The 14,529-nt window shown below is 34.5% G+C and overlaps 1 protein-coding gene across 1 annotated transcript in view; it reads left to right on the top strand.

The window, feature by feature from the left end:
- LOC136040878 (tyrosine-protein phosphatase 10D-like) overlaps nt 1-14,529 on the top strand; it is a gene marked incomplete in the record, with an annotated part of 219,901 nt that overhangs the window by 180,576 nt on the left and 24,796 nt on the right. The window contains 3 exon segments of the mRNA XM_065725278.1: nt 1,886-2,034; nt 3,816-3,924; nt 12,339-12,487. Coding sequence (XP_065581350.1) covers nt 1,886-2,034; nt 3,816-3,924; nt 12,339-12,487 — 407 coding nt within the window.

The raw sequence follows: 14,529 nt of genomic DNA, 5'->3' as shown, positions 1-14,529 counted from the left end.
TGAAAGTTTCATCTTAATACCATTACCTTATCGAAGTTACATTATCGAGCATTCTTGCATATGATATTTTCTGAGAAATCTTGAATTAACGTTAAATAATTTAAAAGACAATAAAGTTGGACCATTTTAGGATCTGTGGATAGTTTTTTCAAGGTAATTTTTAATACAAATTGCCCTGTTATGACGGATAAGAAAATCGTAAGATATTAAAATAAACAAAGTGAAAATATTTTATTTTCAAAAGTTGTTTCAATCGTAAACTTTAAAAAATCTTTTTTGCTAATTAATTCGTTTTATTAGTTACTTTCCAACTAATTAGTTTAATTAATTAATCAATACATTTTTTAATTATTTACGTTGGTATTTTTGGTTTGAAATACAAATTAGCTTATTTTAACGGATAAGGAGAATCTAAGATTTTTAAATCGAGAAAGATGGAATAATGATTAATTTTATATTTTCGGAAGGTTTCTCAATTGCAAATTTTTAATTAATTCCTTTTAATTTGTTAGCTCTTAATGAATTAGTTGATCAATTATTTAATTGCATTGGAAATTTTTGCTTCTAGTGCCAATTCGGCCGATTAAAACAGATAAGAAAAACCTAAGTTTTTACAATGAAGAAAAATGGAATAGTTTGGAATCTTTCATTTTCAAAAGGTGGCTGAATTGTAAACTTAGGTTGTTATTTTCTTTCAATTACCTAATTAGTTTTTCATTAAATGAATTAATTCCTATATTATGTTCTTGGTTGCAAATTTTTATATTTTCAGTGTTGTGATTTCTCGTCTTCATTTTTTTTTCTTTTTTTTGGTGTTAAAGATGGACCGTCAACTTTGGGCATAAATATCAACCATTTTCTCTCCTTATCATTGCCCTTCTTCTGCTTCTTTTTTCTTTGTCTAAAAATCTCAGACTTGTTTCATTCGTGAAGCTGCTTATTGTTGGGAATTATGTGCCAATAGGTCTTCCTGACATTTGGAGGGCTTAATGCATCGACGAACAAGTTCTTTTTTACGTTTTTTTTTACCATACATAGCTGATTGACCTTGTCGGCCAAACGAACAACAAGTCGTTCTCGGTTGGGATGGGAAGATGTCGTAAGGAAAGATTTAAGGGAAATGGGAACTTCCTGTGAGGTTATGAAGAGGGGGGTTTTGAATAGATGGGGGTGGATGAGGAGCATGCGTAACTGTGTTGGACTCAGTTGGCTTGGTGCTGCAGTAAGTTATTAGCAGTAACAGGAACAGACATGACTGAAACTCAATTTACCGGGAATAAGTTCTTACTCATTATAGGTTGTTGCTGCAGTGTCTGAAAGTATATTGATTTGTATTTCTAGCCATAGTAAACTAGCAGCAAGGCTTTTTTTTTATAAAGGGTTGTCATCCATGACAACTGCATCTTCTTTTCTCTCATCCGTCTTGACATCTGGCTATTTAAACCTTCAGAAAAATGTACATTCTTTCTATAGTAAGATTCTACAAAGGACAGTGTAAGTGAAACCTAATTGTTTAAGTTGATTAAGGAGAAATTTTCGCATATTAAATTTATCGGCACATTAAATAATATTTATTGAATTAGGATATATTGAAAAATTAGAAAAAAAAATGTGATAGAAAAATCAGTAAAAAGCTAAAAACATATGGCACCAAAGAGCTTACGAAGGACTAGTTTTCCATTGAAGACAAATATTCTTTGGGGACAGAATACTTTGTCAAGTTAAAAAAATTAGTTTTACTATGTATATTCACGGTTCAATCTGGAAACACTGACGAAAATGTGGTACTGCTCTAAAAGGTTCATAGTTTGAAACAACCGAATTTTTTTTTTTATTTGGATGTTTTTCGCAATTTAAAATGAATCCTGACTTGAGATATTTTCAGGGTTTCAACTCCAAAAGGGAATTTATCGTAACCCAAGGTCCCCTTCACTCTACTCGTGATGATTTTTGGAGGATGTGCTGGGAGTCAGGGACCAGGGCTATCGTGATGCTTACAAGATGTGTTGAAAAGGGCAGAGAAAAATGTGACAGGTTAGTCTTTTGTACTAGTGCAAAATGGGTAGGCGACCCTGGGTATAGTTGACAAGTGGTACATCAGGTCCCTCTTAGCTTTTAGCAGCTGACTCTATGAATCTTGTCATAGAAGAAGAAGAAAATTAACAAAGTATATTTGTGGAAATTTTGATATTGCCTTTTATCTAGACAAAAATGGACAGAGAGAACCATAAAAGTTATAGAAAAAAAAATGAGAAAGTTATAGCAAAAAAATAGTAATAAGGTAACTTGGTTGATTCCCTTTTATCTAGAAAATCTGTTCTGAACTATACGATCGAATCTAGAGCAGTTGCTGATTTCTGTTGAAATACTGACTATAAAGGTGCGTACTATCCCCTTTTCCCTTCCTCTTACTGCCTCTTACTGTCATTATTTGCCATATCCAAAGATTTGTTTTATAGATGTTATAAAGTTTTGTTATCCTGGGTTTGACATGAGAATCAATCAATTTATTTCAATTAAACAGAGAAAAAAATTACAGAACCTTAGAACCCCCACAAAGACATGCATAATCCCTTTTTTTCCCGGATTCGGAGTTTAGCTTAAGATGTTAAATTTATTTGTGCATGTTAGGAGAGATAGAAGGAATTTACTCTGCTCTAAGGCTAGAATCAGGGGTGTCGTTTTGGGGGTAGGCAGTTGCTCCCCCCTAATAATGTGGAGAAAAGATATTATATATCCCATGCCCTGGACTATCTGGATATGGACCCCTATTGCCCCCCCCCCCCAATAAAAATTCTGTAGATTCGCCCCTAGCTAGAATATACAGGTATATTCTACCCCTCCTCTCATGTGACTTGCAGTCTTTAGCTGAATTTACTATCTGCTTTAGCCCTTGATGTTACAATGCTCTTACAAATTGATAGCCCTAAAAACTATTTTTTTTAACTACAATAAATGAAAAAATAGAAAAGAGAGTTTGCATCACTTTTTTGCTACCCCTAATTTATTGGCCATGTAACTCTTCTGACACATATTTGCTGCAGACAAGGAAACAAACCTTTGTGTATAATAAGTTTGTAAAAAAACGTGGCAACTATCCCCCTTCAGACCCAAGTTTACCCCCCCCCCCAAATGAAATTTAGCGTCTTCAAATAAGTTATCAAAACTAAGATGGGTCTACATAATTCAAAAATTCATACAAATGGATTCACAAGTTTCAATAATCCTCACCCCCACCCCAGGATCAGTTTTCTTTAGTGTACAATTGCTTTAACGATACTTTATGGCTCATTTTTCATTCTAATTTTCACTTGACTTGGGAAAATTAGTTTCGAAACCCCCACTTCCCACCCCGACCCTTATAATTTTGACGTAATTAGCAAAATAGAATGAAGTTAATATACCCAGCTGATGGATATGTTTTTTTGTTTGTTTTTTTGTTTTTTACCCTGTAACGTATGATTTTCTTTATCTTTACTAATATTTATTTTTTTAAGTCGTGGAATTTCAAAATTAGTTAATGTAAGAGACGAATATAATAAAATTTTAATGTACGAGAGCCACAAGAATAATTATCCTATTTTATATATATATATATATATATATATATATATATATATATATATATATATATATATATATATATATATATATATATATACAGAGGAGGAATGAGAAAAAGGCTAATCTTACTTATTTAATATAAAGATGGCTAGCCCTGAATTGTAGTAAATTTAAAATACATCTTTGTTTCATCTTTATAAAGATTCATTTTTGCAAATATTTGTTGTATGTGAAAAAACATAATTTTTTAGGTATTGGCCTTACGACATGGAGCCTGTTTTATATGGAGATATACAGGTTGTAATCCTTAATGAATCCCACTTCCCTGATTGGACTATCAGTGAATTCAGGATGTCTAGGGTAAGATTTGTTTCTCTGTCTATTATTTTGTATTTATTACCCTTTTCCCTCTTGAAGAGGAAGGAAAGGCGTAATTCATTTCGAACAGTACTACAAAATATTTTTTTTATTAATATTACTTTTTATAATGAATAAACTTATCATAGGCAGCGCAATAGCGCTGCCTAAATAAATAGCGATGTGGGTACAATGGTTTTTTTTTCGGTTTTAGACGAGGGCGCTTCGTATCGAAGAAGTTATCGTAGAAAATTTGAAAAGAGCTTATTCGATTGGAAATTGAAAAGGCGTGTGCCCTTATTAATAGTCGAAAGTGATTCCAATCACTTGGATTGTTACAGAGGGCAACTAAGCGCCCTCTAGCGCCCACCATTTCTCCAAACACATTCAGTCAAAATTAGCCATTTTGTTCAACATAGTTGAAATGTCCAGAAATTGTTTATTTCAGGATGACCCCCCCCCCTCCTACAACCCTCAGGGCGAAGGTTACAAGTTGTGCCCTTGGGGAATATAAGATTTACCTTAAATTACCTTAAATCACACTTGCCAGGGATAAAGACAACTCCTGTGAACGCCGGTCACTAATAATGATAATTCAACTCGTTAGGTGCATCCCATATTTTGAGCCAAGGTTTGTTGCACCAGTCTTTGTCAACTGCAAACTTGAGGGCTGCCACACTGGGCGACATAATAGCATTCTGGCTAAGGGAGTTCCATAGGCTGACTACGTGTTTGGAATATTATTTGTTTTGTAGCCTGGTGTTAGCACGTTTTCGATAAAGCTTCAAGGAGTGACCTCTAGCGCTAGGTGCACTGACTATCTGAAACAGGCTGGGGATCACGCTCCGGTCACGTACTAACTTGTATGTCATTATTACATCTCTTCGCCTAGGTCTATATGTGAGAGATGGTAGTTTGAGCTTATGTAATCGGGTAGGATATGTACGATGTTGAAATCCCTTTATGCAGTTAGTTGCACTTTGCTGCACTGATTGTAAAATTGATATATCACTCTCATTTTTTACTGGATTACGAAGACATATCCCAAATTCCTATTTCGGTCTGATCACGCCCTTTAAGAGCTTAGTGATAGCACATGTACATGTACTTAGTGATTAGCACAGCTGGAGATCTACAGCAGAATATTCTTTTTGGTAAACCCAGAGCCGGATTCCGTAAAATACTGGCACAAAGGGTTATTTACTCCAAAATGATTGACTCTGCATTTCTGGATATTCAATTCAAGGCGCCAGGATTTTGCCCACTTTGACAATGCATTAAGATTGGCCTGGATGACTAGGACATTTTGAAGATCAGCCAACAGGATCAATTATATCGGAATCATCTGCATACAATAAAATTTTATTCTCTATGATTGAAAGCGCTTCGTTGATGAAAATATTGAAAAAAGTTGGCCCAAAACTGTTCCTTGGGGTACTCCACTTTATATGTCTGCTGATTCCGAGAAGAAGGTCGATCCGTTGTCTCCAATTAACCTTTCCACCTGCTTTCTATTTGTAGGAAATTGCATTATTCAGTTGACAACATCATCACGGATGCCCATTGCATAGAGTTTAGAGTTAGATCCAGTAATAATATATCAACAGGAGATCCCTCATCCATAAGTTTTAGGCATGTTCGTATGTGTCGATGAGGTTAGTGTCAACTGGTCGATTGGGACAAAATCTATGTTGAACAGGTGAAAGTAGATTATTGGTATTTAAATGAACTACCATGGCTGAATTGACACCTTTGAGTAGTTTCCCAATTGCTGAGGTAAGACTAATAAGAATAATAATTTATTTGTGACCCACTTGAAACAGCGGAATATGTTTCAAAGCGGAATAATGGGTCGATAATTGTTAGCTTCATTTCTATTGCCCTTATTGTGTACAGGCGTGATGTAAGCATCCTTCCAATCTTGCGGAATATATTTAATACTAAGTGCTTTTAGAAAAGTAGAGTGAGAGGATGCGATAACGATGCATACGTCTGGTGTAATAGCTGGGGGGGGGGGTACTCCATCTGATCCTGTAGATTTATTGGATTAATCTTCTTCAATCGGGTTTCTACATCAGATTTGGCATATTAACGGGCGCCGTGCCATTTAATTTACCATACCTGGGGGATCTGCAGTTGGAGCATTATCGGGGACAGTGAATACCGAGATGAGCTGCTTATTTAATGTGTTGGCAATCTCCCTTGGGTCACAGATCTTACTGCCATCCAGTTGAAGTTGTGTAACATAATGCCTACCAGGGTTACCAGATGATGTGTACCTCCAGAATTTCTTGGGATTAGTTTTGCAGTTGGTTACGTGTTCTTTTGTAATATATGGGATGGTTTTCGGTTTCCTTTACAATTTACAACTATATCCAGTAGGGAGGTTAACTGCCTGATACAGAAAGTGGTTAAACAGACATTCCAAAATGGTTCAATTGGACTGTCGCCTGAGAATCAAGACCCATTGACCCACTGAATATCACCCACTGAAGTCATAAACAATATTCATATGGACTTGATGCATCATTTTATTGTCAATTTATGTACTGACAGCAAGAAGGGATAGCTCGAGGCTAGGGGATCTGGGACTTCTGTACCTGTAACCTATATAAAAGGGCCCAAAAGGTAAGAGAACTGAAATCCACACTTTTTCTCCATATGGCTCATAGTTTGAATTAATATCAATGTCTCCTACCTTAAGAGAGCTTCGTCTATACTGCTATTCCTCTTCCTCCTACATTTGATAAGTTGGCGACCAAAGCATAATCAAGAATCTGAATGTCTCCAAGGGGGGTCTTAGTCCACTTAGGTTCTATCTCGCAAAAAGCATAAACGTCTACTTTTTCTGTCGAGGGTGTATATTTTATTTCATGGAATTTAGTTAAACAATCTATATTACTAAAGACATCTTTTAGATCATTGCTTGTCCAAAGCTTTTTGCTTTTATTCTGGCTATGTGTGTCATTATTTGGGTCATTAGATACTTTAGATTCAATGCTGTCATTATTGGAACTGTCGTGTCACATGATACAATACAGTTCAATGTCAAAGTGAGGACAAAGTGATAAAGACATCTTTTGAGACCATTGATTGTCCAATGTTTTTTTTTTTTTTATTCTGGCTACTTCTGTCATTATTTGGGTCATTAGATACTTCAGATTCAATGCTGTCATTATTGGAACTGTCGTGTCACATAACACAATACAGTTCAATGTCAAAATGATGACAAAATGATAAAGACATCTTTTAGACCATTGTTTGTCCAATGTTTTTTCTTTTATTCTGGCTATGTGTGTCATTATTTGGGTCATCAGATACTTCAGATTCAATGCTGTCATTATTGGAACTGTCGTGTCACATGACACAATACAGTTCAATGTCAAAATGATGACAAAATGATAAAGACATCTTTTAGACCATTGTTTGTCCAATGTTTTTTTTTATTCTGGCTATGTGTGTCATTATTTGGGTCATCAGATACTTCAGATTCAATGCTGTCATTATTGGAACTGTCGTGTCACATGACACAATACAGTTCAATGTCAAAATGATGACAAAATGATAAAGACATCTTTTATACCATTGATTGTCCAATGTTTTTTTTTTTTATTATGGCTACTTCTGTGATTATTTGGGTCATTAGATACTTTAGATTCAATGCTGTCATTATTGGAACTGTCGTGTCACATGATACAATACAGTTCAATGTCAAAGTGAGGACAAAGTGATAAAGACATCTTTTGAGACCATTGATTGTCCAATGTTTTTTTTTTTTTTTTTCTGGCTACTTCTGTGATTATTTGGGTCATTAGATACTTCAGATTCAATGCTGTCATTATTGGAACTGTCGTGTCACATAACACAATACAGTTCAATGTCAAAATGATGACAAAATGATAAAGACATCTTTTAGACCATTGTTTGTCCAATGTTTTTTCTTTTGTTCTGGCTATGTGTGTCATTATTTGGGTCATCAGATACTTCAGATTCAATGCTGTCATTATTGGAACTGTCGTGTCACATGACACAATACAGTTCAATGTCAAAATGATGACAAAATGATAAAGACATCTTTTAGACCATTGTTTATCCAATGTTTTTTTTTTTTTATTCTGGCTATGTGTGTCATTATTTGGGTCATCAGATACTTCAGATTCAGTACTGCCATTATTGGAACTGTCACTGATGAAAACACTCTGTTCGGAATTTGTTGATCTCGCACCGTAAAATGTTCCGCTTGATTCATCAGTAGAACTTATTTCAATATTAAGAGACACAAGGCTATTGACACTATTTACATGTCTTTGAGAGTCGTTTAGATCATGTCCAAGTTTTTGAAACAATTTCATTATCTCTTATGACTAAATCACCTTCACCAGTGGCACGCCGTGCCTGAAGCTCTTCATACAATTTCGCCCTCTTTATACGATCAGATTTAAAGACTTCATTTCGAAACTGAATCCGGAAAGTTGGTTTTTCTGCTTAATTGAAACTAGAATAGCTTTTGTTATCCATGGTTTTCTAGGAGAATTTCTATTAGGGTTTATTCTTCGCAAGAGACATGTTTCATTCATTACATTCATCACTATCTCAGTGAGGAGGTCATATGCTGTATTTGGACACTTTGCTATATTACACGTGAAAAATTTGTTTCATCCAACATATTCGCAAAACTCTTTCGGTTTTTATTTTTCATTTCACGGTAAAACGAACTGATTCAGCTTTATTTACTTATTAAAAGAAGGTGATCCGACCCGTTGGACACAATCGCATCTGCTTGGGATCTTTCAAGTAATCCCCCATTAACAAAAAAGTTATCAATTAAGGACGCCGAAAGATGCGAAATCCGAGTTAGAATTGTTACAAGAGGAAAACTATCATTTGACACCATCATATTAACACAATCTGAGCTATTCACTCTTTTTAGTAAATCTATATTAAAATCTCCATCATAAATTTATTTTATTTTCTCTGTTAATTTTATCTAATAATAATTCAAATTCATCAATAAAAAAACTAATATCACATGACGGATTTTTGTAAATGAATCCCAAAATCAATTTTTTTTCTCCTCTATTTTTTATTTCAATGAAAAGGGTTTCGATCCTACCTTCGAGCCAGAGGAAATGTCATCACTAACCCAATTTTGGGTGCCTTCATTAATCAAAAGGCATAGACCACCCCGCTCCATGGTTTTCCGTTCTCTTCGCTCTCAAACATATCCCGGAAAAGAAAAATCCCAGGGCAGTGACTTTCTAGAAAAAAAATATCTCACATGGGCCTACAACGCACGGCTTCTTATCTAGCAAACTTAAAATCTCACATAAAGAAAAATATGTCGTTCTTAGACTCTGACAACTCCAGAAAACGATCGCTCTTTCTGCACTCGCAGGTTTTAAATATTCATAAAGATTATTTGGATTCACATAATTACTTGGGCGACAATTCAACGAAAAATTATCGATGCATTCGTCATCCCCCGTAAGTGTGTCACGAGCTTGGCTTCCAAGAATAAACCCGTTCTGTTTAAATTGATTCAAAGCGTCATCATATCTATTCACGCTCATTGAAGAAGGTTACTACTTTACATGACGATTGATACATAGATCCCAAGGCCTCGCTTATTTATAGGCGGAGCGCCGCCAATGAAAGATGCACCGACGTAGAAGAAACTTTGAACCGGTATCCTGTATCAGTGAGCCCCCGCCCCTCCAAGATTTTTCTTGGCTCTCTCTTTGTTTATTTTTTTACTCTTTTTTAAGAATAAACTTACCAATTTGGTCAGTTATTGGCACCTTTGTCAAATTGCCCCCCCCCCCCCAGATTTCGCTCATTGGAGCCCTTGTCACATTGGTCATTCCCAAGATTTTGCTAAGGATCCACCCGTGTACGTAAATGCAGTAATTTTAGGGGTAGCTCAAGATACAGAACAATGAGGAACGGGAAAACAGGGAGCTAATATTATACAATTAGAATAACCATGTTCTTTTTTGTTTCCTTAATAGTTTGGTACTAATTTATTCCATCAATGAGATAAAAAAAAACTTCTCACCGAACAACAATAAAAAAAAATTTTGTCCACAAAAACTACAAGTGTCCCAAATAATTTTTTTATATATATATAGATGAATTAACACGTAAATGAGAAAAAAAATAGAATAACTGCCTTTCCATCAAATTAAAGAAATAAATAAATAAAAATACAATGACACTGAGTATGTAAAGCGTGACCTGTCCCCTATTCTTTTTTTTGTCTTTTGTCTTTTTTCTTTCAGCGGAAAGGCTTAATCAATGATGCTCTTGCCTTTCCAAGGGCCGTAATCCATTGCAGGGCTAAATGCTAAAAGCTTAAAATATTTACTAAATGATTTGAATAGAGATTTGGCACTTTTATATGCAAAAATAAGTAAATTCTTCATGTAAATATTGTGTATTACAATTTCTTAAAACAACATAAAAAAAACATTCAAATTATTACAAATAACAGTATTACTTATTCAAGTTGAATTATTGCAAATTATAGTAAATACAAAAGTGTTGACTTAGTACAGTAAAATACATCTTCCATGTCTTTTTTCCAGGGACCATTAAATAGAACAGATGGTCTTAAAAAGTTGGGGAGGAGTTAATTCAATCGCAAATTAAGTTTCTATCCAGTTTTCTAAAGACCACCACCGATAAGAGGGTAGAATTACACCCTCGCAGACTTTAAACGTTTACCCCTGGTTCCCACTGCTGCGTCAATCCCGACACGATTTTTTTCTGGCGGAACAGACGTACGACAGAATCGGATGGAGGTTCACAAAGCAACGCAGACTTTTGTAGTAAATGCTGCTGTAGAACCGATTGACGGAGACGGTAGTAATTCGGACGAATTTTGCATAAAGAAACCAAAAGCAACAAACAGCCAAAATTAGCTTTTCAATCCGCTCCATGACTTATGGTTATGATTTATTTATTTATTCTTTTTAATCAGAACAACGCATGCGATTTGTCGTATGAGTTGAAATTATTCAACGTATCCGACATTGCAGCAAAACGGATGGTTTTGCGTCGTTTGTCGCACGATTTGTGTCATTTGTCGCATGTCGCAGGATTTTGCGCGAAATCATGCGGCAGTGGGAACCAGGGGTTAGTGAAGATTTTTCAAAAATGCTTTATCTTTTGCATCTTTTATCTTTTGCATTTATCTTTTATCTTATCTTTTTACCTTTATCTTTTGCATAGATTTTTTTTCTTCTATAATACTTTGTTCATGATTTCTATGATTTTATTTCTGTGATTAAATACAAAAAAAAATTTAAAGAAAAAAGTTCCCATGTTTGGAGTATATTGCCCGAGTATGTGAAAAATGCGCCTAGTCTTCCGACCTTCAAGTCACGGGCAAAGAAAGTTTCTTTTAGCTCATGAGTGATTTTGATATGAAGCCCGCACTAGGCTGTCATTCTGTTCAAGGCATTTCCCTGTTTTTTTTTTTGTTTTTTTTTGCTGTTAATTTTTGTTTCCTCTTCTTCTTTTCTTTTCATCTGTCTATTTTTTCTTTCTTCCTTCATCAGTTGTGTTTCTTGTGTGTTGAGTAGCACGATGAGAATGTGGTTTTAACTAGCTGAGGGTAATAACCTCGCTTGCCCTTCTAAGCTTATTGCCTTTCTTGGCAGGCGAATGGCGAATAGTGTTTGTTTTCTTTTTTAATGAATTTATATCTCGTATCCGAGTCTTCCTTGCCCCCTCCAACTGTCAGCAGTTTTTTTTCTTTTCTTTTCTTTTTCTTTTCTTTTCATCTTTCTCTTTTTCCTTTCTTCCTTCATCAGTTGTGTTTCTTGTGTGTTGAGTTGCACGATGAGAATGTGGTTTTAACTAGCTGAGGGTAATAACCTCGCTTGCCCTTCTAAGCTTATTGCCTTTCTTGGCAGGCGAATGGCGAATAGTGTTTGTTTTCTTTTTTAATGAATGTATATCTCGTATCCGAGTCTTCCTTGCCCCCTCCAACTGTCAGCAGTTTTTTTTTTTTTTTTTTTTTTTTTTTTTTTTCATCTGTCTCTATTTCCTTTCTTCCTTCATCAGTTGTGTTTCTTGTGTGTTGAGTTGCACGATGAGAATGTGGTTTTAACTAGCTGAGGGTCATAACCTCGCTTGCCCTTCTAAGCTTATTGCCTTTCTTGGCAGGCGAATGGCGAATAGTGTTTGTTTTCTTTTTTAATGAATGTATATCTCGTATCCGAATCCCCCTCCAACTTCCCCCTTGCCCCCTCCAACTGTCAGCAGTTTAGTGTCCAAGGAATTTTTTAGTTTCATGAAAAAGCTGTCATTCAAAGAAGCATCATTTTTGAGGAGCGTATAAAATTTTTATTGTAGATTTCCCTTTTCATTTTTGAAATGATATTCGATTTTTGAAATGATGATTTCATTCGCAGGGGGACGTAAGTCGAGTGATACGGCACTTCCACTTTACAACTTGGCCAGACTTTGGGGTTCCAGAGCCCCCAACAACATTAGTTCGTTTTGTGAGAGCATTCCGAGACAGGGTTGGCCCTGAATCTAAGCCGATTGTTGTACATTGCAGGTAATGCTTATCTTCTTCCTGTCTGTGTTTCCTGTGTTTGTTTTTTTTTGGGGGGGTATTAATTTCTTATTTTACTAATTTTACTGTTTATTTTTTTACCATTTTACTAGTTGGTTAGACTTTTCACTATTTTTATTTTTCCCGTTATAATAATAATAATTTATTTTTAACCCGCTACAAAAAACAAAAACAAAATATAAGCGGAGTGCTAGGAAAAAAGAAATAAAGAATTTTCAATAGACACAAATATAATGCACAATCACTAACGGCAAAACAATCTAATTAACTGGTGGAAACAACCTAGAGAAAATACAGCATTATAAGCTAAATAATTATAATATATAATAAATAATTATAATAAAAATAAATAATAATAATAATTAAATAAATTATATAAATAATTAATTAGTAATAATTAATAAAATTAATTAATAAAATTAAAAAAAATTAATAATTAATAAATTATAATAATTATATTATTATAATTAATATTAATTATAATAATATTATTAATTATATTAATTATAATAATTAATAAATAATTATAATTATAAGCTAAAGCAGTATTTAATCTGTCGAATGACTAAATAATATCCGTAGCACCGTATTTACTTACAATGGCATGATTACGGTAAGAACGAGGAAAATAAAGTAGGTACTTTAGGTACCGAAAGTAGATCACTCGAACTGATTTTAGTTGCTACATCTGGAGCAGAGGATAAATACCAGACATAAATAAACCGGAGTGGTCACAAAATGTACTATAAAGACGGGCGAGTACTCGACGTGAATAATGACCACGACTAGTAACGACTTTCCCGTAGCTTATCTGAAGCTTTTGTTTAATGTCGACAAGAGCTCTTACACGGAGCCCAGAGAGCGTACTGCAAATATATAATATATTATTATATAATATAATATATAATATTATATTATATATATATATATATATATATATTATATATATATTATATTATATAATATATAATAAATATATATATGCAAAGCGGATACCAAGCCGCTTAATAATACTCAATCCACATGGCAGTGCAAAAATTGTAGCTGATGATTTTACATTGAATGCCAGGTACTCGCATTTATCAACATTCAGGGTTAATCCAATATTAGAAAGAAGTTTTAAATGAAAGAATTTTAAATGTTATTATTTAAATTAATTATCTTTATTTTTATGCAGCTTTATTATGTCGTTATTTTTAATAGTTGTCTGGCCTCTGCTTTAACTCACAGCACCAAGTCCTAAATACTATTGACCCTAAAATGTGTCCTAAAAGGATATTACCAATAAGGGTGCCAACTTTGTCTTTTCTTAGTTCTCCTAATTAATTTCCATATACAGAGATTGTTTAATTTCTTTTAAGGTACAGCCCAACTTATAAACAACTAGGGTGTGTCATTCTGTTTTCCCACACACCCCTGTCTTTGTCTATCTCTCCTCTTCCATCTAACTCTTCCTTCCTATTACACTCATCTAATTATGCATGTTTGACCTACTAAAGCTGCCCAGGTCCTACTTCTATAATTTAATATTCTTTCCTGGCTGCCTTTTTTGCTCCCAGAACCAAAGACTATTTGAAACTGATGAGTGATAAATCTAACTTTTTCACATAAGTTTAAGAGGAACCAAAAAACCTAAAGTATGATTGATAGTTTGGTGTTTCACAGCAGCATTAGAAAAATATAAATTAGGCTTTTTTTAAACCTGTGTGGTTTCTGTTGAGTCCTAATTGGAATATTGTAACTTTTATTTTGGGGTTCCATTGGGCTGATTGGCTCACGTCAACACCGGTTCGCCAAGGAGGTGAATTTACCTCTTGTGGATATACATTTTTTAGTTAGGTCTTCCCGGTAGTTCATTGAGTTCATTTTAGACTTCAGAAAAGTTAAAATAAGTTCAACATTTTGGATATGACACCTTGGCCAACAAGAGCTAAGAGCTCATATGGCACTTGTGACGAGGTCGGAAGAGCCAAGAGCTCATATGGTATGAGCTCTAGCAAAATTCTAAGAATCAGTAGATTGCT

The sequence above is a fragment of the Artemia franciscana genome, chromosome 21 (genome assembly GCF_032884065.1).
Source record: "Artemia franciscana chromosome 21, ASM3288406v1, whole genome shotgun sequence".
Taxonomy (NCBI): domain Eukaryota; kingdom Metazoa; phylum Arthropoda; class Branchiopoda; order Anostraca; family Artemiidae; genus Artemia; species Artemia franciscana.
This window is presented reverse-complemented; position numbering and strand designations above follow the sequence as displayed.